This window comes from Pelophylax lessonae, assembly GCF_965119305.1.
Source record: "Pelophylax lessonae genome assembly, chromosome: 4".
Lineage (NCBI taxonomy): Eukaryota > Metazoa > Chordata > Amphibia > Anura > Ranidae > Pelophylax > Pelophylax lessonae.
The window spans coordinates 377,580,463-377,605,504 of record NC_138771.1 but is presented as its reverse complement, the minus strand read 5'-3'; the positions used below and the strand labels follow the sequence as shown (position 1 = coordinate 377,605,504).

At 47.3% G+C, this 25,042-nt stretch overlaps 1 protein-coding gene across 1 annotated transcript in view; it reads left to right on the top strand.

Annotated features, from left to right (window-relative positions):
• RUFY1 (RUN and FYVE domain containing 1) overlaps positions 1-25,042 on the top strand; it is a 372,133-nt gene that overhangs the window by 241,010 nt on the left and 106,081 nt on the right. The window contains exon 14 of the mRNA XM_082252884.1: positions 12,725-12,854. Coding sequence (XP_082109010.1) covers positions 12,725-12,854 — 130 coding nt within the window. The remainder of the gene's footprint in view (positions 1-12,724; positions 12,855-25,042) is intronic.

Sequence of the window (25,042 nt, the reverse complement as noted above, 5' to 3'; positions counted from 1 at the left end):
TAGAAAAACATGCAGAGCAAACCAACTTTTCAGGAACGGACTGCTTGCCACATGTCCAACGCTTTACAGTAGGAGGACTAATACCGGTAGAAGGATGACTCCTGCCATGCCATGACCAAAAACACTTACCTAATGGTGACTCACAATAGTAGATTAGAAGACAGGAGGTGAACCTTCCCACATGGAGGACAGAATACTACCACCAGTAGAGCCCACTGATTTAGAACTGCTCAGAAACAAAGGTATGTACTTTGTGCATGCACCTGCTAACAAATTCATAAGGAAGCTCAGTTACCATAGAGCAAAATGCATGCCAACAAATGCATATGTGCACAAATCTGAGCATAAGAATGCACATAGGCATACACGCCAAACAATCAGTCGCAAAGTGTGCTAAGCTATTGGCTGCACGCAACATAGCATTTGAACAGGGCATGCGCACCTGGCAACCAGAAAGATAAAAGGATGAAAAATTAGGTGACAAAGCGCCGCCATAACCAGGAAGAGAAAATATCAGAAAGGCATGAAGAAAAAGAGAAATAAGTAAAATTCTGCAACTGCCCTGATATGCCCCAGTCCAAAGACATGTCTGATAAAAGATCCACAGGCAAAAAGAGCTCCTTATCTTATTGGCACATTTAGCCACCTAAGACTAAGGACCTCAGAACAAGAGAGCATGAACCTGAAAGGAGTCTAATTCAGTTGAAGCAAGAGGTCAGTAGATTAGATCCTGTAAGTCTTGAGGACAAAAAGAGAAGGGTGAGCCTGGGCTATGGCCTAATCTTTTATAGAGTTATGATTGGTCCTGTGATTTCAGGGGGAGCTTCAGTCATATATGTATGCTGCCATGAAGGCATCAGAAAAAAAAGATACAATATGGTGAGCACAAAAATCCAGTTTCTCTTTTGTTCATTGATGGACACAGCTCTCCATTATTCAGAACCACAGGGTTATATTGCCCCGTATAGGAGTAGGATATTAGGCAGAAAAGAGACTTGGCTAGGCCTATGGGCAGTCCTAGGTGGTATACATCCCCCTCTCTGCTATAGGCCTTCTTTCTGCCTAGTCAGGAGAAAGGACCTAGTTACCTGCCAGGATCTCTGGTCCTGGCAATTTTTTCCTTTTTAATTGGCTTTTTTCTCCTGCGAGAGCTACAATCAACTGCCGTACTGGGCGACAGGCTGAATATCTGGATCCAGTGGTTCCTCCAGTCCAGCCAGCGAGCATGCGCAGATCAGAGCTCCGCCCTTGGTCAGCTGTGACATAGCCCCACTGGACGGGGGCTGGCCTGCGAGTTAAACGCCCCACGAGGTCACATACGAGTCTTGGCCTGAATCGCAGCACCATTTCCATAGTGAGGAGGTTCTGTCTGGAGTGGTGCCTGCCTGGTTCCTGGTATGGTGAGTAGTTGTCCTACCTCCCCCCCCCTCCCGGATGAGTTTGGGGTGGACGTGGGCCCCTCCCTGGGATGTTCAGACCTGTGGGTTCACCTACTTCCCCTCAGTCCCCCTTGGTTTGGTGGTTCCTGTGGGTCATCTTGGAGGTGGAGGTGCCTGTCCCCTTTGGCACCCACAAACCGTCTTGCACGGTGAAAGTGTTTCCTTATCCCTCCTATTTTGACAAATTTGTCTATAAAGAATGGGAGCATCAAAAACGCCCCCTTGTGGTTCCTAAATGCTTTGCTGTGAGGTACCCTTTGAGGTGTCACTCCTCAAGAAGTGGACTGTTCCACCAGTGGTGGACCCCCCTGGTTGAACAAGGCAACCATGATTCCAGTAGAGAAACCTCTAGCTTTTAAAGATTCAGCTGACAGGAAGGGTGGTGTCTGTGGCCCACAGTATGTTCATTACTGCTAGTTCGGTGCTTAGGCCAGTCCTGGTCATTGCCCTGGTGTCACAATCACTAAGGGTACTTTCACACAGGCTTTTTTGGACTCCGCTTTGCCCAGCGTGGGATCGATCCTGCTGATCCCCGCAGACCAGTCGGATGACCGGTCCGTCTCTGCTCACTGTGCAGAGACAGAACTGTCAGAGATCCACTCTCCTTTATGGGGTGATCGGATGAAAATGGACCGCCTGTCCATTTTCATCCGATCCCATCTGATCCTATCCTCCAGACAGATGAAAAATAGGGTGACCATCGGACAGGATCAGGTCGGATAGTAGCAGGTGTCAGCAGACATGTCACCACTGACATCGACTGCCTCATAGGGTGCATGGAGTGTCCGGTCAGGTCTGCCTAAAAAAAAAAATCACAGGTGAACCTGATCGGAAGGCCCTTGTGAAAGGGCCTAACTGAATGGGCAAAACTTTTGCGCCATGAATTAGAGGGTGAGCAGATTTCCCCTGCCTTTGCTGAGTTGGTGGACCAGTTGATACAGGGGCTGCAGTTTGTCTGTGATGCCTCTTTGGACACGGCTCCCCTGATTTCTAAGCTATGTGTTTAGTCAGTGGTGCTTAAGTGTGTGTTGTGACATAAGTGTTGGTCTGCGGACCAGACTTCTTAAAAAAAAAAAAAAAAAAACTGATGATTTACCCTTTCAAGGCAAACACCTGTTTGGAGCTACCCTGGATGACATCATTTAGAGTCTCACGGGGGGAAGAGTACCTTTATTTCACAGTCTGGGAAGGGGAAAGAACCTCGTGGTAGACGTGGCCTGTCTTTCTCGGCTCACAAGACATTTTTCCTCCTCAGGAGGTTTCAAGAGGCCCTGGTCTGGCAAGCCGAGAGCGGGATTCTCTAGACCCACTGACAAGGCTCCTTCTGCATGGGGGGGGGGGGGGGAGTCTTCACTGGTTTTCGGGCCTGTTGATGACCTTGGCAAACGATAAGTTGGTATACTAAGTGATACTTTCCGGTTACAAGATATAGTTTCATTCTTGTCCTCCAGGAAGGTTCTTCCCTCCAATGTGCATCTGTTCCCAGACTGATTGCAAGCTCTCTTTGGGGCGGTGCAAGACCTGTTGCTTCAGGGTGTGACGGTTCCGGTATCAGAACAGTTTCAGGGTGTTTATTCAAAAACCTGTTCACAGTCCCAGAGAAGGAGGGCAAGGTACGTCCAATTCTGGACCTCAAGGCCCTTAACTGCATTGTGCGGGTACAGAAGTTCAGACTGGAGTCCATTCGCACGGTGGTGGCATCCCTTCTTAAGGGAGACTTTCTTTCTTCTTTAGACATCAAAGATGCTTACCTGCACATTTCAATATGTGCCTGATACCAGCGCTTCCTCCATTTTGCTGTGGGAGAGGAGCATTATCAATTTGTGGCATTACCCTTTGGTCTCGCCTCCGCTCCTCAAGTCTTCACAAAAGTGTTGGCCCCGGTTCAGGCTGGCGGAGTCCTCTGCTGCCCTAATGGACAATGTAGAGACCACTATACAGACCTTTTAAAGAGTTTGGTTGGCTCTAAACTACCAGACGTCTGCTCTGAATCCATTCAGAAAATTGGAATTTCTGAGTCTGACTCTGGATTCAGCTCTAGCCAGAGTGTTCCTTTCTCTAAACAAACTCCAGAAGTTCCATGCTGCTGTCCCTCTGGACTTGCATGCGGGTGCTGGGCCTGATGGTATCTACCTTTGAGGCAGTTCCATACAAGGTCTCTTCAAAGGGATATACCTAAATCCGAGGTGGGTATGGGGAAAAATCACAAGAGCAGCCTAAAAACATCAAATGAGGATATAGTATGCAATCGGTCAAAATAATGAGGTTTGTATACCGATACCAGAAGCCTGGCCAACAAGATGGGAGAGCTGGAGCTGCTGATGTATGAGGAGGACTTAGAGTTTGTGGGGATAACAGAGACTTGGTTCGACAGCTCTCATGATTGGATGGCAACCATTCAGGGGTATTCCCTTTATCGCTGGGATAGAGAAGGTAAAAAAGGGGGAGGAGTATGTCTGTATATTAAGATTAAGAACAGTGTGCAGGTAAATATGAGGGATGATATTAATAATGGAGCTATGGACGAGGCAGAATCCCTATGGGTAGAACTTAAAAGGGAAAGCACTGTGGGGAAGGTAATATTGGGCATATGCTATAGACCCCCCAACCAGAGGGAGGAGGGGGAGGTGGACCTCCTTTTACAGATAGGATTGGCAGCAAGGATGGGAAATGTCATTATAATGGGGGACTTTAATTATCCAGATATAGACTGGGCAGAAGGAACCGCGCATTCAGCCAAGGCTCGGCAGTTCCTAAATGTTTTGCGATACAATTTTATGGGTCAGATGGTGAATGCACCGACAAGAAACAATGCGGTACTTGACCTACTGATTACCAATAATACAGACCTGCTCATGGATATAGAAATACAGGGCAACTTAGGAAACAGTGACCACAGGTCAATAAGTTTCAGTATTAATTACAGTAATAAGAAACACAAGGGTAATATAAGGACACTGAATTTCAAAAGAGCCAATTTCCCAAAACTGCGCTCTCTGCTAGAAAATATCAAATAGGATAGAACCCTGGGAACAAAGAACACAAAGGAAAAATGGGAGTGCTTCAAGAGGATACTTAACAAAGGGATTGGCCAGTGCATTCCAAAGGGAAATAAATTTAAAAGAGCAAAACTAAACCCTGGGTGGCTAAACTCCAACATACAAATGCATATTAATACTAAAGAAAAGGCCTTCAAAAAATACAAGGCTGAGGGGTCATTGGCAGCATTCAAGCATTACAAAGAGTGTACAGTAAACCCCCCTCCATTGCGGGGGTTACGTTCCGGACCCAGCCGCGAAAAGTGAAATTCCGCGAAATAGAAAAACCCTATTAAAATGCATTGTAGGCATGATTTTTTTACTGTCACTGTACGTGTAAAAGCATTTTAAGGTCTTTAAACACACTTTTAAAACAATAGAAACTCATTTAAACACATAAAAGATACTGAGAGACATAGCAAGAGCTATGAAAAACACAAAAATATTTCATTTTTAATGATTTATATAGTAAAATAACATTAAAAAAAAAAAACGCGAATTACCGGGACCGCAAAAACTGAACCGCGATGGAGCGGGGGATTACTGTAATAAGAAATGTAAAGACGAAATCAAGTCGGCTAAAATAGAACACGAGAGACATATAGCAGAAGAGAGTAAAAAGAACCCCAAGAAATTCTTTAAGTATATAAACAGTAAGAAAGCGAGGCCAGAACACATTGGCCCCATAAAAGACAACAAAGGAAATTTGACCAAAGAGGACAGAGAAAAGGTGGTAGTGTTAAATAATTTCTTCTTTTCAGTCTTCACAAAAGAATCGGGGGGCTACACTAACCCAGCTTGTAATGCTAAACTAAATAATACACCTCAGGAAGTACCCCCATGGCTAACAGAGGATAGACTTAGAACTAAACTAGAGAAACTTAACATAAATCACTGGGACCGGATGGCTTGCACCCGAGGGTTCTTAAAGAGCTCAGCCAGGTGATTGCCAGACCATTATTCTTGATCTTTAAGGATAGTCTACAGATGGGTATGGTGCCAGCTGATTGGAAAAAAAGCCAACGTGGTACCAATATTTAAAAAAGGGCCGAGATATATCCCGGGTAACTATAGGCCTGTCAGCCTAACATCAGTAGTCTGCAAGATTTTTGAGGGTATGTTAAGGGACTATATAAATGTAAAGACGAAATCAAGTCGGCTAAAATAGAACACGAGAGACATATAGCAGAAGAGAGTAAAAAGAACCCCAAGAAATTCTTTAAGTATATAAACAGTAAGAAAGCGAGGCCAGAACACATTGGCCCCATAAAAGACAACAAAGGAAATTTGACCAAAGAGGACAGAGAAAAGGTGGTAGTGTTAAATAATTTCTTCTTTTCAGTCTTCACAAAAGAATCGGGGGGCTACACTAACCCAGCTTGTAATGCTAAACTAAATAATACACCTCAGGAAGTACCCCCATGGCTAACAGAGGATAGACTTAGAACTAAACTAGAGAAACTTAACATAAATCACTGGGACCGGATGGCTTGCACCCGAGGGTTCTTAAAGAGCTCAGCCAGGTGATTGCCAGACCATTATTCTTGATCTTTAAGGATAGTCTACAGATGGGTATGGTGCCAGCTGATTGGAAAAAAAGCCAACGTGGTACCAATATTTAAAAAAGGGCCGAGATATATCCCGGGTAACTATAGGCCTGTCAGCCTAACATCAGTAGTCTGCAAGATTTTTGAGGGTATGTTAAGGGACTATATACAAGACTTTAGTAATGAAAACTGTATTATTAGTAGTAATCAGCATGAATTCATGAAAAATCTTTCTTGCCAAACCAATCTATTAACCTTCTACGATGAAGTGAGCTGCCATCTAGATTAAGGTAAGCCTGTGGATGTGGTGTATCTGGACTTTGCAAAGGCCTTTGACACCGTTCCCCACAAACGCTTACTGTACAAACTAAGGAAGGTAGGTATGGACCATAGGGTGAGTACCTGGATAGAGAACTGGCTCCAGGGGAGAGTCCAGAGGGTGGTGATAAATGGGGAGCACTCGAAATTGGGCAGGTGTGGAAAGTGGGGTCCCCCAAGGTTCTGTCCTGGGACCAATCCTGTTTAACCCCTTGCTGACCGACGCACGACTATATACTGCGGCGGTCAGCCCCTCCTGGGCAAAGTGACGTATCGGTACATCACTCGCCCACGAGCCTCTAGGGGGCGAGTGCGCACCGCCGAAGGTGCGTTCCCGCCCGTTCCCTGACATCCCCGCGCGAATGACCGATGTCCACCGGCCACTCGCGATCTCCCGCTGGAGAGAGAGAAAGGCAGACGGTAAACACAGCCGTCTGTCATTCTCCCTGATGTAACTGCAGAGACTATACGATCCTGCTATGTAGGATCGTGTGTCTCTGTGGTTACATCACAAGCCACGCCCCCCCCCACAGTTAGAATCACGCCCCTAGGGATACATTTAACCCACTGATCACCAATAAAGTTAACCCCTTCCCTGCCAGTGACATTTTTACTGTAACCGTGCATATGTATAGCACTGATTACTGTAGTAATGTCACTGGTACCCCCAAAAGTGACACACTTGGGCATCAGAAACACGAAAGCAAGCTACGGACTGGGGGGGGGGGGAAACCTCTGGGTGAGTCTAGGATGGAATAGGACCTGGGGGTACTGGTGGACAACAGGCTTAGCAGTGGCATGCAATTCCAAGCCGCTGCAAGCAAAGCCAACAGAATACTGGCATGTATAAAAAAGGGGATTCACTCCAGAAATAAAGAGATTATTCTCCCACTCTACAAGACTCTGGTCCGGCCACATCTGGAGTATGCTGTCCAGTTCTGGGCATTGGTCCTCAGGAAGGATGTGCTGGAACTGGAGAGAGTCCAGAGAAGGGCAACAAAAATAATTAGGGGAATGGAGGACATCAGCTATGAGGAAAGACTAAAAGCACTTAACTTATTCTCTCTGGAGAACAGACGTTTGAGGGGGGATATGATATCAATGTACAAATACTGTACTGGTGATGACCCAGCATAAGGAATAAACCTTTTAGAGAAAGGGAATATAATAAGACACATGGCCACTCACTAAAACTAGAGGAAAGGCGGTTTAACCTTAAAATACGTAAGGGGTTCTTCACTGTCAAAGCAGTAAGGATGTGGCATTCTCTTCCACAAGCAGTCGTATCAGCAGGGAGCATCGATAGTTTCAAAAAACTATTAGATGGGCACCTTAAAGACCAAAACGTACAGGGGTATACAATGTACGGTTAACGGCAAACACACACACACACAAACACATCATAGGTTGAACTGGATGGACTGATGTCTTTTTTCAACCTCACAAATTATGTAACTATGAGATCCTGGTAATATGGGACAAGTGTCCGAGGTCTCTGGGCAATCAGATTTGGTTGAGCTAGGAAACCAGGGGGTCCCTGGTCTGGTGGCAAATCCTTTATTCCCTTGTATTGGACCATGGTCACCACGGATGCCAATTTGTCCGGGTGGGGAGGTGTCCTGGGACTGAGCTCCGCTCAGGATTGTTAGACGCTGGCAGAATCCAGACTGCCGATCAATTTCTTGGAACTTCGGGCAATCAGGCTCTGCCTGGATCAGTGGACAGATTGAGTTTGCGGGCTCCTGATATGGATCCAGTAGAACAATGCCACAGTGGTGGCCTGTGTCAATCACCAGGGCGGAACAAAGAGTGTGTTGGAAGTCCTGGAAGTAACCAGCATCCTCTGGTGGGCAGAACGCTTCGTTCTGGCCCTCTCCACCGTATACATTCCAGGAGTGGAAAACTGGTAGGCAGACTATCTCAGTTGGCAGGTGTTGAACCAAGGGGATTGGTCCCTTCACCCGGACATGTTTCATCAGATATGTCTCTGGTAGGGCACCCCCGAGGTGGATTTGTTGGCGCCCCTGCTAAACCAAAATGTCCAGAGGTTTGTGGCAAGGTCATGGAATCATCAGGGTTCATACGGTCATGAAAATCCTGGAAAAGTCATGGGATTTTGACATGACACTTTCCAGGCCTGGAAAAGTTATGGAAATTGAGTACACCCCACTAAGTTTTGGAAAAGTCATGGAATTTTGTGCAACTATTTAATTTAGAAAATGTCTCCGGGCCCCCTGTATTCTGTGGGAGCGGGGGACAGTAAGTGGACTATTTTCTCTGTTTCTGGTTTAGGCGGATTAATCAGCCGCAGCGCACTGCACAGCTGAAGCCTGGTCACTGGCCTCTTCAATATGAATAGACCGTGACAGGTTAGGAACTCTGCGGCGGATTGATCCGCCTAAACCTGAAACCAAGAAATAGTGCACTTACTGTCCCGCTCCCAGTGGCGTACCAGCGGGGAGGGAGGGGGGGGGGGCGCGCACTGGGGGGTGTCAGCCGGGCCACCCGTGTGAAGAAGGCAGCTGCAGCGGCAGGAAGAAGGTCAGTGAGAGTGTCTGAGCAGCCTTGTTTTGTGTGCTGGATAGGATAGGGGGATGGAATGGGGATGGGATGGGACAGCTGCATAGAGATGAATTGAACTTTCCATATTCCTCCTGCTGTCAATGAATGCTTGTTACTTCTCCTCTCAGCGGCTGCAGGAGGAATATGGAAAGTTCAATTCATCTATATGCAGCTGCCCCATCCCCCTCCTATACAACTTCCTTTGCTGGCCCCCCTAATGCTCTTTAGCCACCCGTGCTCTTTAGCTCCCCCCCCTCAGTGCTATTCACCCCCCCCTCAGTGCTATTAACCCCCCAGTGCTCTTTAGCCCCCTCTATGCTCTTTAGCCCCCCCCCAGTGCTCTTAGCCCCCCCTGGTGCTCTTCAGCTCCCCACAGTGCTTTTCATCTCCCCTCCCTCCATGCTCTCTGGCTCCCCCAGTGCTCTCCACCCCCCCCTGTGCTCCGTGATTTCCAGTTTCTCCCCAGACAGTGCTCTCCAGTCCCCCCCCCTGTGCTCTCCATCCCCCAGTGCTCTCCACCCCCCTGTGCTCAGTGATTTCCAGTTTCCCCCCGCAGACAGAGCTCTCCAGTTCCCCCCCCCCTCCCCCTGTGCTCTCCATCCCCCTGGTTTTCCCTGCTTCCTCCCCCAGTGCTCTCCACCCCCCCTGCGCCTTCCAACCCCCCTGCAATGCTTTCCAAACCCCCCCCCTTAATTCTCTCCAGTCCCCCCCACTCCGTGCCATTCAGCTTCTCCGGTGCTCTCTGCTTCCCCTCTGCTCTCCGGCCCCCCTAGTGCTCTTCTATATTCTATCATGTCCGCAGTTCTTGACCTTCTCTTGTATCATGTCTGCAGTCTCTGACCATCTCTTGTATCATGTCCACAGTCTCTGACCATCTCTTGTATCATGTCCGCAGTCTCTGACCATCTCTTGTATCATGTCCGCAGTCTCTGACCATCTCTTGTATCATGTCCGCAGTCTCTGACCATCTCTTGTATCTTGTCCGCAGTCTCTGACCATCTCTTGTATCATGTCCGCAGTCTCTGACCATCTCCTGTATCATGTCCGCAGTCTCTGACCATCTCCTGTATCATGTCTGCAGTCTCTGACCATCTCCTGTATCATGTCTGCAGTCTCTGACCATCTGTTGTATCATGTCCGCAGTCTCTGACCATCTGTTGTATCATGTCCGCAGTCTCTGACCATCTCCTGTACCATGTCTGCAGCCTTTGACCATCTCCTGTACCATGTCTGCAGCCTTTGACCATCTTCTGTATCTTGTCCACAGCCCCTGACTACCTCCTGTATCATGTCCACAGCCCCACACTTTTTTTTCCCAGGACTTGACCCCTGAGTATAGACAAGAGTAAGCGCTGCATTTGTGCCATCCATACCAGTCCACCTGCACCTCCATCATGACTGTGGCTTGGGCCTAAAGAGTAAGCGCCGCATTTTGTGCATCTGACTGTGCCATCCATACCAGTCTGGGTGCACCTCCATCATGACTGCCTGAACTGAAGCTTTATCCCCAAGCAGGAGCGGCCATTAATCTTCTTTCTCCAGTTACAGTATATTGTTCAAATTACAAGTTAACTTTATGGGGGTAACACAGTTTCAGCTAAAGTTAGTGTGTTCACAGGGTAGTATTGCCAGGGAAATACAGCTTTAAAATGTATGGCTTCATGATGAAAAGTATGAGAGGTGGCTGGAGAAAGATCAGAACCCGGGACGTGCTAAATGTACAGTGTGTGTCGTAAAACGTTTGACATTTCGAACATGGGAGAGTCAGCGCTGTCTAGCCATGCTAAAGGTGCAAAGCACCAGTCTGCAGCTGCGTGCTCGACAGCTTCCAATCGGATCGCTGGCTTTTTCACCTGTGCGCCTGAAGCGACACCGGCTCCCAGCTGCGGCAGCGGTGCTTCCATCTCATCCACTGTAAAACAAGGGACCATTTTGAGTCACGCTGTATCCAGAAACGAAACCCTAACTGCAGAGGTACTGTACACTACAAAGATTGTCATTTATTTTAGTAAAAATATGCTGGGTGTGACATGGATTTTCTTCTTATTTAACATGTATACATAGACATTTCATGAAACTTTAGGTCATGAATATTTACGTGAAGTCATGGAAAAGTCATGAAATTTTATTGGTAAAAATGTGTATGAACCCTGAATCATCTGGCGGATGCCACAGACACTCTGGTGACCCCGTAGAGCCAGTATTGTCTGATCTATGCCTTTCCTCCTCTCAAACTTCTGCCGTGACTTTTGCGCAGGATCAAGGCTGAAGGGATTCCGATCATTCTAGTAGCCCCCGAATGGCCTTGCCGGTCTTGGTACGATGACCTGGTGCGACTGGTTGGAGACTGTCTCTCAGGGAGGATCTACTGTCCCAAAGGCCGATCTTCCATCCTGCTTTACAGTCGATTGCTTTGACGGGCTGGCTGTTGGAAGCCAGGTGCTGAAGGATAGAGGTTTGCCTGGGTCAGTGATTCCGACACTGCTCGATTGGAGTTCACCCTCATTCTTTTTCGGTGGCTTGGGTTTTGACCTTCCTTCAATGAGATGTCGAGCAGAAATTGGCCTTGAGTACCATCAAGAGCCAGGTGTCTGCCTTGGTAGTCTTCTTTCAGCAACTTCTGGCTACGCAATCCCTGGTGCATACTTTTATTTAAGAGGTTTGACATCTGACGCCACCGGTGCAGTCTCCTCTACCACCGTGGGATCTGAACTTGGTGTTTTCAGTTCTCCAGAAGCCTCCCTCTGAAAATATTGGGGCGATTTCCCTGCTTACGCTGTCCCTGTCTCTGATTTCCAGTTGCATGAAGACATTGTGTTGCCTTTCCTGTGTCTCAGGCCCAAAAATCCTAAGGAATTTGGTTTGCATGCCTTGGATGTGGTTTGGGTGTATTTGGCAGCCACTGAGTCTTTTCGAAGGCCAGAATCACTGTTTGTGATCACAAATGGGCCAAGAAAAGGGCTGTCTGCTTCTTCTGTGACCATTTCCAGATGGATCAGACAGACGGTAACTCAGGCCTATGCTATCAGGGGTCAGGTTCCTCCTTTCCCTGTAACGGCACACTCTACTCCGTCGCTTAGTGTATCTTGCGCCTTCCGTCATCAGGCGTCAGTGGCGCAAGTTTGCAAGGTGGCCACTTGGTCCTCGGTGCACACTTTCACTATTTTCTACAAAGTAGATGTGTTGGCATCTGCGGATGCTTCCTTTTGGCTGCAAAGTTTTGCAGGCTGCTGTATAGAGGGTCTGTTCCCTCTTTGTTGGGTGTATTGTTTAGGTTGGGCTACAGTTGTTTTTTGTTGAGCTCTTATTACCTGTTGTCCCACCCCTCATGTTTGACCCTGCTTGGGGACGTCCCTGTGGTTCTGAATAATGGAGAACTGTGTCCGTCAAAGAAGGAAAGCTAAAATGGGATTTTTTACTTACTGTAAAATCCATTTCTCTGAGTTCATTGACGGACACAGGGCCCACCCCTCTTTGGATATGTAATACTTCTGACACTGCCTGTTACTAAACTGTAGGCCTATAGCAGAAAGGGGGATGTATACACCTAGGACTGTCCATTAGCGTAGCCAAGCCTTTTTTCTGCCTAGTGTCCTACACCTGTCGGGGGCAATATAATCCTGTGGTTCTGATAAATGGAGAGCTGTGTCTGTCAATGAACTCAGAGAAATGGATTTTACGGTAAGTCAAAAATACAATTTTTTGACTGAATTTTATTAAAGTGGTTTTAAAGGGCATGAAGGTTTTTTTTTTTTCCCCATAATGCATTCTTTGGATTAAAAATTGTCTTCCGTGTCTGATTTAATTTTTCTCTTAATAGTTCCAGTTTAGGGAATGAACTGCAATCAGAAAAAGAGCAACACGAATCTCTTCAAGCAGAGCTTCAAAAAGAGAAAGACCTCAATCAGTCTCTACAAAATCAATTGCTACAATTTTCACAGTTAAAAAAGGTATGTCCTGTTCTTTCCACTGATCCATCTGCAATTCAGACATAGATGCATTAATAGTTAATTGTAAACCTAGAAACATCATAACTGGACTGTAGTAGGAACAGCCTGGATTGTAATCTACACTGCTCAAAAAAAATGAAAGGAACACTTTGAAAACACATCAGATCTCAGGGGTAAAAAAATATCATGCTAGATACCTATACTGATATGGACTGTGTAATGTGTTAGGAACGAAAGAATTCCACATCATTTGATGGAAATGAAAATTTCTCTTACGTCCTCCGACAGTCGCCGCCTCTTCATATTCGTCACAATGGGGTTATGACCTTTGCTCCGTAGGAGTAGCTAGGCAACAGAATATGTCAATATTAAGGCTTTTAACATATCCCACCCCCAGCGGGTGGTCCCCTCAGTCAATAACCTCCTACTTCCTGTATCCATACCTCAGTTTCAATGTCTAGCTTGTCAGGAGTAGCTGGATGTCTCTATGCTGGGGCATTTTGTCTCAGCCTTTTCTCTTTTTTTGATTTTATTTGAGTTTTTCTCTCTCGCTTTACTTAGCTGTTATTTTTGTCAGCATTAGTTAGTTCTTCTGATGAAGAGGATCATGCGGGCTGGGTCTCGGGCTGACCCCCCTGATCGCAGGTTGTGGGTCAGTGGCTTCCCAGCCTGCCATCGAGCGTTCAGTCAGGTATTTTTCCTGGCGCAATGAACGACCCATCCCTGTTCGCTGCAGGGATGCTATGGTGAGGTGGCTACCTCACTGGACGCCTTGCGGTATCGCTCCGCAATTCTCCTGCGTCCTGGCTGCGACTCTCCCTGTCCCATGTGCAGTGGCTTGATCGCTTGTGCGGGTTCCCCACGCCATATTAGGAGGTAAGTGTATCTGTGTGGGGACCTGTCTGTTTGGGGGGTGTCAGTCTGGGACTGTGTAACCCTGCCCCTGTTCACACTGTTGGACTCCCTATCTGTTTTTAGCTACACTCTGTGGAATGCAAGGAGGGGGGCTATATTGCACTGTCTCTGTACCAGGATGTGTGCTGTTATTTTACTGTGTGACAGGCTGTGTGCTGCGGGGCATGATGTGGATCATGTTTGTGCATACTCGAGGCGACCGCTGCGGCGGTCCGCCATTGTTTTTTTATTATACTGCATGTGTCTGGTGTTTCACTGTATAAAGGGGCGGGAGCGGCGCTTTCGGTGCCAAGCGCCGCCATTTTGGCGGCGATCGCTCCGGCCTCATGCTGGCACTGCAGGCGGCCATTTTCTTGTAGCCTCCATAGGCTCTAATAGAGCGCCCTGTATTACATCACTTCCTCTTCTCCTGGGCGCACCGATCGAGGTAGCAGCAGCAGCGGTGGTCTCTGCAGGTTTTTTATCCTCTATATCCTGAATCCTTGCCTGAGTTTTGTGCCTTTCCCTGTGGGGGTCGGTGTGTGAGTGCGGTGGGCTGCGCTGACCGCGCTTTTGGGGGATAGTTACTTTATTCTCCTGCAAATTTTTTTTTGGGGGCATGGATTCTCAGGAAAGCAAATTTCCTCTCACTTTGGTGGGAGGCCAAGGGGCTGCTGTTTCCCCCCCAGGGGGTGATTTGGCTACTGTAGTGGCTAACCTTGCTGCTCAGGTGCAAATGCTGGTGGCTGCTCAATCCACTAAACGGCCCAGACTCTTAATATCCTCTGATTCAGAGGGCGAAGGTGATGGGGCTGCTATGGCTGGGGTCCCCTTATCGGGGTCCCGTTCGTCCCTGGACTTTGCAGGGTCGGAGGGTGACGCAGAGGTTGAGGGGGTTGATGATTCTCCCCCTGGCTCGTCTGAAGAGCTTGCACTCATGGATGATTTGATTGCTTCTATCAAACAAACGCTGCATTTACAGGATGAACCGTGGCCACCTGCCTTTCTGGCTTCCTATGGGACACAGCGGAGGCGCAAAACTTCGCAGGTTTTTCCTTGTACTGAGGACTTTCAGCGCGCTGTTGGTGAACAATGGCGCACTCTAAAGAAACCTTTTGCTGTGCCAAGTAGGTTCAAGCTGCGTTATCCTTTCACGCCCGCTACTGATGAACGTTGGTGTGTGCCACCTCCGGTGGATCACGCGGTGGCGGTTTTGAATAAGTCTACTGCGGTTCCTGCTGAGGATACGCCGGTGTTCCGGGATGCCACGGACAGGAGACTGGAGTCTCTTACCCGTCATACTTATTCGGTTACCGGTTCTATGCTCAAAGCTATTTTTGCCTCACTTATGGCAGCTCAGGCTGTCGCGAATTGGACGCAGGTGCTTAGACGCGTCCTGGTGGCTGACTCGGCCCCTCCAGAGACGTTGGCTATGGTGGATCAAATCCATCAGGGTGTCATGTATTTGTGTGATGCGGACCTGGACATAGTTCCGTTGGCTGCACGTGTGCACAGTGTGGCAGTGTTGTCACGCCGCCTGATTTGGCTGAAGTGTCTTCGCGCAAGACCTTAGCTAATCTGCCCTATAACGGATCTCGCCTTTTTGGCGATTCCTTGGATACACTGATTAAAGGGATCACGGGTGGTAAGAGCACGCTCTTGCCCCAATTCCACAAGGCTAAGGCGACCCACGGTAAGAAGAACGCTTCTTTTCGGCCCTCTCAGGGTTCCTTTCGTGCCTTTCGGTCGCACTATAAGGGCAAGCCGTTCAAAGGCCAAGGCTCCCAGAAGAAACCGTGGGCAGGTAAGCAGAAGTCCGGCCAGTCCGGATCCACAACAGTGCGGCCTGAAGGGGCGCCCTCACCCGGTTCTGGGGTGGGGGGACGCTTGCTCGGTTTTCTTCAACCCTGGCTGGCCCGTGTGTTCGGGACAGGTGGGTTCAGGAAATCGTTCGATCCGGCTACAAGATCGAGTTTCTCTCTCGGCCGGAGAGCAGATTTTTTCCCTCAAATCTTCAACTGTCTCCGGAGCGTTTGCGGGCTCTGCAACTGGCGGTGCAGGACCTGCGGGCTCAGGGAGTGGTGGTTCCGGTGCCTCATCGGGACAGATTTCGGGGGTTCTACTCCAATCTGTTCACCGTGCCCAGGAAGGAGGGCAAGGTGCGTCCGATTCTGGACTTAAAGGCTCTGAACCGCTTTGTGCGGGTTCGCAAGTTCCGCATGGAATCCCTGCGGTCGGTGGTGGCTGCCCTGGTTCCGGGGGAATTCATGGCCTCCATCGACTTAAAGGATGCGTATCTCCACATCCCTATTTTCGAGGGTCACCAGAGGTACCTTCGATTCGCCATTGCGGAGGACCGTTACCAATTCGTAGTGCTGCCTTTTGGGCTCGCTTCGGCTCCACGGGTGTTCACCAAGGTGCTTGCACCGGTTCTGGCTTTGTTGAGAGCCCAGGGCATCTCTGTCCTGGGGTATCTGGACGACATCCTGGTTCGGTCGGCGACCGACCAGGGTCTGGTGTCGGACCTGTCAGTCACTGTGCAGGCTCTGGGTGGACGATAAACTTTCCAAAATCGACGCTATGTCCGTCGGTGCGTCTTCCCTATCTGGGGATGGTTCTGGACTCAGTCCAGGCGAAGGTCTTCTTGCCGGAAGAAAAACTCAGGACTCTTCAGGAAGAAGTCAGGTCCCTCAGGGACGTTCCGCGCTCGTCCCTCCGGACGTGCATGCGATGTCTGGGATTAATGGTCTCGGCCTTCGAGGCGATTCCCTTCGCCCAGTTCCACACGCGGGGTCTCCAAGCGGAGATCCTGTCCAGGTGGGACGGGCAACCGCATTCTCTGGATCTCCAGATCGTATTGAGCCATCGCACCAGAAGGGATCTTCTGTGGTGGCTCCGATCCCCGGCGGTGTCGGGGGGCAAATCTTTTCGTCCTCTTTCATGGACGGTGGTCACCACGGATGCCAGCCTGTCGGGCTGGGGTGGTGTTCTGGGCGTTCTGTCCGCCCAGGGGACTTGGTCGGAGGCGGAATCCTCCCTTCCGATCAACATTCTGGAATTGCGAGCGATAAATCTCTGCCTTCGACGTTGGACGGACAGGCTGCAGGGCCGTCCGGTTCGGGTGCAGACGGACAATGCCACAGCGGTGGCCTACATCAACCACCAAGGGGGCACCAGGAGTGCCCGAGCGGCTCGGGAAGTGGCCGACATTCTGTCTTGGGCCGAGACGCACGTCCCGGCGATTTCGGCGGTTCACATTCCGGGGGTGGAGAACTGGCAGGCGGATTATCTGAGTCGCCAGTCCCTGGACCAGGGGGAATGGTCCCTCCACCCGGATGTCTTCCAGATGTTGTGCGCGAAGTGGGGTCTTCCGGATGTGGACCTGTTCGCGTCTCGTCTGAAGAACAAGGTGGAAAGGTTCGTGGCAAGGACGCGCCATCCTCGGGCAGACGCGTCAGACGCGTTGGTGGCTCCGTGGCATCAGTATCGTCTGATGTATGCGTTTCCACCGATTCAGCTGCTGTCCAGGTTCCTTCGCAGGTTGACCTCGGAACCGCACACGGTGATTCTTGTGGCACCGGACTGGCCTCGCCGGTCCTGATACGCAGGCCTCGTGAACCTGGCGGTCGACGATCCATGGCATTTGCCTCTTCGGGAAGATCTTCTGTCTCAAGGACCGATCTTCCATCCTGCTTTACAGTCGCTGGCTTTGACGGCCTGGCTGTTGAGACCGAGGTCTTGAAGGATAGGGGTCTCTCTTCGGAGGTCATTCATACTTTGATCAATGCTAGAAAGGCCTCTTCGGGGAAGATATACTACCGCACTTGGAAGGCCTACTTTGCCTGGTGTGAGTCCAGGGGGTATTCCCCTCGCTCATATTCGGTTTCGAGGGTGTTGGCCTTCCTACAAACGGGCGTGGACCAGCGTTTAGCGTTGGCCACGGTTAAGGGTCAGATTTCTGCGCTGGCCGTTCTTTTTCAACGCCCGGTGGCGTCTAATTCTCTGGTTAGCACCTTTGTTCAAGGGGTGCGACACCTGGTCCCTCCTCGGAGGGAGCCTTTGCTTCCATGGGACTTGAACCTTGTCCTGTCCGTGTTACAACATGCTCCCTTTGAAAAGATCAGGGAGATCTCGTTGCCTCTGTTGTCCAAAAAGGTCGCCTTTTTGGTGGCGATCACTTCGGCTCGCAGAGTTTCGGAGCTGGCAGCTTTGTCCTGCAGGTCTCCATATCTGGTTCTTCACTTGGATAAGGCGGTCTTGCGTCCTAATCCTTCCTTTCTTCCCAAAAGGGTTTCCGAATTTCACCTCAATGAGGACATTGTCTTGCCTTCACTTTGCGCGAAGCCTAAGCATCCGAAGGAGGTGGCCTTGCATTCCTTGGATGTTGTCAGGGCAGTCAGGGTTTACCTGAATTCGACAAAATCCTTTCGCAAAACGGATTCTCTCTTTGTCCTTCCTGAGGGACCTCAGAAGGGCATGGCGGCGTCGGCTTCTACCCTCGCCAAATGGATCAGACAGACCATTGAGCAGGCATATGCTTTGAGGGGAAAAGTTCCTCCTATGCCTGTGAAGGCGCACTCTACCAGATCTCTGAGTACGTCTTGGGCCTGTCGTCATGGGGCTTCTGTGGCCCAGGTGTGTAAGGCGGCGACTTGGTCGACCGTTCACACTTTCACAAAATTCTATAAGGTGGATGTTTAGGCATCGGCAGATGCTTCCTTTGGCCGCAAGGTTCTTAGTGCGGCGGTTCCTTAGGGACTTTGTTTTGGATCCTTGGCTGTTGGGATGTTTTTATCCCTAGGTTATTTGTTTTTTCCTGGGTTGTTGCTCCTGTTGAGCAAGTTTTTTTCATGCTTCCCAGCTGGTTTCCTTCCTTTGGTAAGGTTCCTTTTTCTGATGTGGAGACTGCGTTGCCTTAGGCATGGCTGCGTTTCCCATCCCTCATGTTTGCACTGCTTTGGGACGTCCCCATTGTGACGAATATGAAGAGGCGGCGACTGTCGGAGGACGTAAGAGAAAACGGAATTTTTGTAAAATCTTACCTGTAAAATTCCTTTCTCTGAGTCCTCTGACAGTCGCCGCCCCCGCCCCTCTTTTGGGGTTTGGTTGTATACTCTACTGCTATTCCACTGTAACTGAGGTATAGATACAGGAAGTAGGAGGTTATTGACTGAGGGGACCACCCCCTGGGGGTGGGATATGTTAAAAGCCTTAATATTGACATATTCTGTTGCCTAGCTACTCCTACGGAGCAAAGGTCATAACCCCATTGTGACGAATATGAAGAGGCGGCGACTGTCGGAGGACTCAGAGAGAGGAATTTTACAGGTAAGATTTTACAAAAATTCCGTTTTTCAACCTACAGAGGGCTGAATTCAGACACCCTGAAAATCAAAGTGAAAAAATTATGCAGCAGGCTAGTCCATTTTGCTGAAATTTCATTGCAGCAACTCAAAATGGTACTCAGTAGTTTGTATGGCCCCCACATGCTTGACAACTTCGGGGCATGCTCCTAATGAGATGATGGATGTTGTTCTGGGGTATTTCCTCCCAGATTTGGACTAGGGCATCACTGAGCTCCTGAACAGACTCTGGTGCAACCTGGCAGCGTTGGGATGGATCAAAACAAAATGACCCAGAGTTGTTCTATTGGATTTTGTTCAAGCGAATGTGGGGGCCATTCAATGTGATCAAATCCTTCATCCTCCAGGAACTGGCTGTATACTCTCGCCACTTGAGGTCTGGCATTGTCATGCACCAGGAGGAACCCAGGACCAACTGCACCAGTGTAAGGTCTGACGGGTCCAAGGTGTGATTATTTGTTAGCATTTTATTGTTATATCACATACCTTTCTGTGCTGTGTACTGGCACTTTTTAATGGCAAATGCCAATCAAGCTCCATGGTGCCGGGCAGTGAGCATAGGGCCCAATAGAGGATGTCAGGCCCTCAGGCCACCCTGATGAAGTCGGTTTCTAATTGTTTAGTCAGAGACATTCACACCCGTGGCCTGCTGGAGGTCGTTTTGTAGGGCCCTGGTAGTGCTCATCCTGTTTCTCCTTGCACAAAGGAGCAGATACTGGTCCTGCTGAAGGGTTAAGGACCTTCTGCGACCCTGTCCAGCTCTGCTAGAGTAACTGAGGAATGGCCGCATTTCCCATAGTAAATAAAACCAAGCACGGATGTTAGAGGTATAAACAGGGGATAGAAGGATTGACGCGTTTCACTTGATTATGCGTGCTTTGTCAAAACCATATAGGTTCAACCACTAAAGCAACAAATATTGTATATATACAATTCACACCTCATGATCATCCAATTGTCAGCAATAAACTACAGGTGTATGGCCTTAGTGGTCGAGTTCCCCCTTTCTTCAATTCGTTGCCTTTATGGAAAAAGAAAAAGAAAAACACACCCACTAGTCTTTACTAGTGAAACAAAATTCGTTGCCTTTATGGAAAAAGAAAAAGAAAAACACACCCACTAGTCTTTACTAGTGAAACAAAACATGTTATCAAAAAACAATAAAGCATCTGTACAGGGAGTGCAGAATTATTAGGCAAATTAGTATTTTTGAGGATTAATTTTATTATTGAACAACAACCATGTTCTCAATGAACCCAAATAACTCATTAATATCAAAGCTGACTATTTTTGGAAGTAGTTTTTAGTTTTAGCTATTTTAGGGGGATATCTGTGTGTGCAGGTTACTATTACTGTGCATAATTATTAGGCAACTTAACAAAAATCAAATATACAGTATACCCATTTCAATTATTTATTTTTACCAGTGAAACCAATATAACATCTCAACATTCACAAATATACATTTCTGACATTCAAAAACAAAACAAAAACAAATCAGTGACCAATATAGCCACCTTTCTTTGCAAGGACACTCAAAAGCCTGCCATCCATGGATTCTGTCAGTGTTTTGATCTGTTCACCATCAACATTGCGTGCAGCAGCAACCACAGCCTCCCAGACACTGTTCAGAGAGGTGTGCTGTTTTCCCTCCTTGTAAATCTCACATATGATGATGGACCACAGGTTCTCAATGGGGTTCAGATCAGGTGAACAAGGAGGCCATGTCATTAGCTTTTCTTCTTTTATACCCTTTCTTGCCAGCCACGCTGTGGAGTACTTGGACGCATGTGATGGAGCATTGTCCTGCATGAAAATCATGTTTTTTTTGAAGGATGCAGACTTCTTCCTGTACCACTGCTTGAAGAAGGTATCTTCCAGAAACTGGCAGTAGGACTGGGAGTTGAGCTTGACTCCATCCTCAACCCGAAAAGGCCCCACAAGCTCATCTTTGATGATACCAGCCCAAACCAGTACTCCACCTCCACCTTGCTGGCGTCTGAGTCGGACTGGAGCTCTCTGCCCTTTACCAATCCAGCCACGGGCCCATCCATCTGGCCCATCAAGACTCACTCTCTTTTCATCAGTCCATAAAACCTTTGAAAAATCAGTCTTGAGATATTTCTTGGCCCAGTCTTGACGTTTCCGCTTGTGTGTCTTGTTCAGTGGTGGTCGTCTTTCAGCCTTTCTTACCTTAGCCATGTCTCTGAGTATTGCACACCTTGTGATTTTGGGCACTCCAGTGATGTTGCAGCTCTGAAATATGGCCAAACTGGTGGCAAGTGGCATCTTGGCAGCTGCACGCTTGACTTTTCTCAGTTCATGGGCTGTTATTTTGCGCCATGGTTTTTCCACACGCTTCTTGCGACCCTGTTGACTATTTTGAATGAAATGCTTGATTGTTCGATGATCACGCTTCAGAAGCTTTGCAATTTTAAGAGTGCTGCATCCCTCTGCAAGATATCTCACTATTTTTGACTTTTCTGAGCCTGTCAAGTCCTTCTTTTGACCCATTTTGCCCAAGGAAAGGAAGTTGCCTAATAATTATGCACACCTGATATAGGGTGTTGATGTCATTAGACCACACCCCTTCTCATTACAGAGATGCACATCACCTAATATGCTTAATTGGTAGTAGGCTTTCGAGCCTATACAGCTTGGAGTAAGACAACATGCATAAAGAGGATGATGTGGTCAAAATACTCATTTGCCTAATAATTCTGCACTCCCTGTATATAAGATATGCATGAAAATGTGTTTATAAAAAAAGAAAAAACACAAAAAAACACAGGTATACGAAAAAAAGAAAAGTGAGATAAAAAGATACTGCAAGATCTCAATGGATGTTTCCACACTACAAGTGTTCGTGTCATAATTCTCATAATGTATCGATATCCAGATCTAATAGTGACCAAATCTGAACACATAAAAATATATAAATTCTATCCATAATGTATACATACAAATAAACAGATTTATAACTTGAGTCACATGATACAGCACTATCCAGATATCTAAATACCAGCTATGAAGATATAGAAAAATAGATACTATTCATAATATATATATGAGTGAATCTTCATGACACTAGAAACACCAAACACTGTGTCCTAATCATAAAAATAGGATAACGACCATTCAAAGTTCAGGCCAGCTGGTATTCTCGTTCCTAAAGAGATTATCCAGAACACTTTGCGTTTACATAATATTAGGAAATGATTCTCCCCCCCCCCCTTTTCCTAGGGGTGTTGACCTTTCCAATGCCCTGAATTTGCATAAGTAAATATCTCCACTATGTACCTCATTGAATTTCCTTGCTATGTTAGTATTATGCTTTTTCTGAATATCATGTACGCTTCTGTTCACGAACAACTCGGTTCACGAACAGAAAAGTTCATAAAAATATGCTCCGGTTCACGAACTCCGATTCGGTTCATGAACAGGAGCCACGACCATTTTAATACTATTTCCAGGCTGTCACATGGTCGTGACTTCCTGTAGGAAGATCGTGGAGAGAAGAAGAGACACAGAAAGAAGTACTGTGAAAACACTTTTTGCTTTTTGGTGTGTTTTTTAGCACATACAGTACTGTACTGTACAATACTGTACAGTACTTCTGTACAATACTGTACTTTATTGTATTTCACAGCCCCCATCTGCCTTCCTCCATGCCAGAAGTCATCTCAAGCAAGGTTAGTGTTCTCTCTTTATACATTACTATACTGTACTAATGTGTATTGTAATTTGTTTCATATTTTTGTGCTTCAAAAACCCCCAAAAAAAGGTCAGAACGGATTAACCGGATTTACATTGAACCCTATGGGAAAATGTGCCTCGGTTCACGACCAATTCGGTTCGCGACCAGAGTCAGTTCACGAATTAAGTTTGTGAACCGAGGTATCACTGTATATGATTATATAAATGATCACGAAGCCTTCTGATTGTGCGACCAACATACTGTATTCCACACAATTTACAGGTAATTAGATTACATTTTTAGTGTTACAATAATGAAAGACTTGATTTTGAAAATCCCACTATTCGCACTGGAAGATATCTGGTCACCTTTAATCAATCAATGGCAACATGGGCAATCTTTGGCTCCACATTTAAATATGCCCTTAAAGTCTAACCACGTACCACTGCGAGTGCGGGAGTCAAAAATCACTAGGGGAAAAACAGTTGTCTAGCGACGGAACTCATCGGGAACCCCCCTGGAAAGGATTTTCTTATATCGTTCATCCTCGTACAAAATTGATATATGATGTTCAATCACTTTTTTAATTCTATTGAACTCAAAACTATATGCCGTAGAGAAAATGGGAATGTCCTCTAAATTGGACCTATGTTTTTTAAGTAGTAACTTCTCTCTAGGTGTTTTCTCAGCAATATCAATTGCTCCCTGATTAATACTTGGCTCATATCCCCGAACACGAAATCTATCAGCCATAATGATTTTTTCTTTTTGAAAATCCCCCTGCTCACTGCAGATCCTGCGCTACCTCAAAAATTGACCTACTAGGATATTCCGGGTCACATGACTGGGGTGCCCAGAATCTGCACGGAGGAGAGTGTTACCCGATAATGGCTTTCTGTATAAGCTAGATAAAATATGACCTTCACAATGAGATAAAGTGACATCAAGAAAGGAAATTTAAATGCTGTCCATGTGTCCAGTAAACTGCAAGTTCAAGTTATTATCATTTAGATACAACAACAATTGCTCTATAGTTCGGAACAAATGAACAGCAGGTCGTCTATATAGCAACGATAGAACCTGATGTATGAGCAAAATGGATTAAAATCTCCAAAGAGGCAGACCCTCTCCCACTGGCGAGAGAGGGTAAAAACCGAGCCCCCATAGACGTATCTTCTTGATACATAGAGGAATCCTGTACTACCACTAGGCCACCTTTATCAGAATTTTTAATTCCATAGTTATAGTTTGTGAGGTTGAAACCTTTTTCTGTTAAAACCTGTTTGCTGTTAACCGTTGTATATTCCTTTATGTTGTGGTCTTTAAGGTGCCCACTCAATAGTTTTTTGAAACTATCGATGCTCCCTGCTGATACTACTGCTTGTGGAAGAGAATTCCACATCCTTACTACTCTGACAGTAAAGAACCCCCTACGTATTTTAAGGTTAAACCATTTTTCCTCTAGTTTTAGTGAGTGGCCACGTGTCTTATTGTATTCCCTTACTCTAAAAAGTTTGTTCCTTATGCTAGGGTCATCACCAGTAAAGTATTTGTACATTGATATCATATCCCCTCTCAAGCGTCTCTTCTCCAGAGAGAATAAGTCCAATGCTTGTAGTCTTTCCTCATAGCTGATGTCCTCCATTCCCCTAATTATTTTTGTTAACCTTCTCTGGACTCTCTCCAGTTCCAGCACATCCTTTCTGAGGACCGGTGCCCAGAACTGGATGGAATACTCCAGATGTGGCCAGACCAGAGTCTTGTAGAGTGGGAGAATAATCTCTATTTCTGGAGTGAATCCCCTTTTTTATCCATGCCAGTATTTTGTTAGCTTTGCTTGCAGCTGGTTGGCATTGCATGCCACTTCCAAGCCTGTTGTCCACTAATACCCCAGGTCCTTTTCCATCTTAGATTCACCCAGAGCCCCCCCCCCCCCCCCAGTGATTAACTTGTTTTCATGTTTCTGACGCCCAAGTGCATTACATTTTTCAACATTAAACCTCATGTGCCATGTAGTTGCCCACCCCATTATTTTGTTCAGGTCTGCTTGTAAGGTTTCTCTGTCGCTCATTGACAGACGTAGTCTTCTTGATTCACAAGAACTGGGTTATGCTGCCCTCTACAGGAGTAGGACTAGGCAGAAAGAAAAAACGTTCTGGCTCCACCCTAGGGGCAGTCCCAGAGGGTATATCCTCTTCTGTCTGCTACAGAGAATCAGTTTTTTTCTGTCTAGT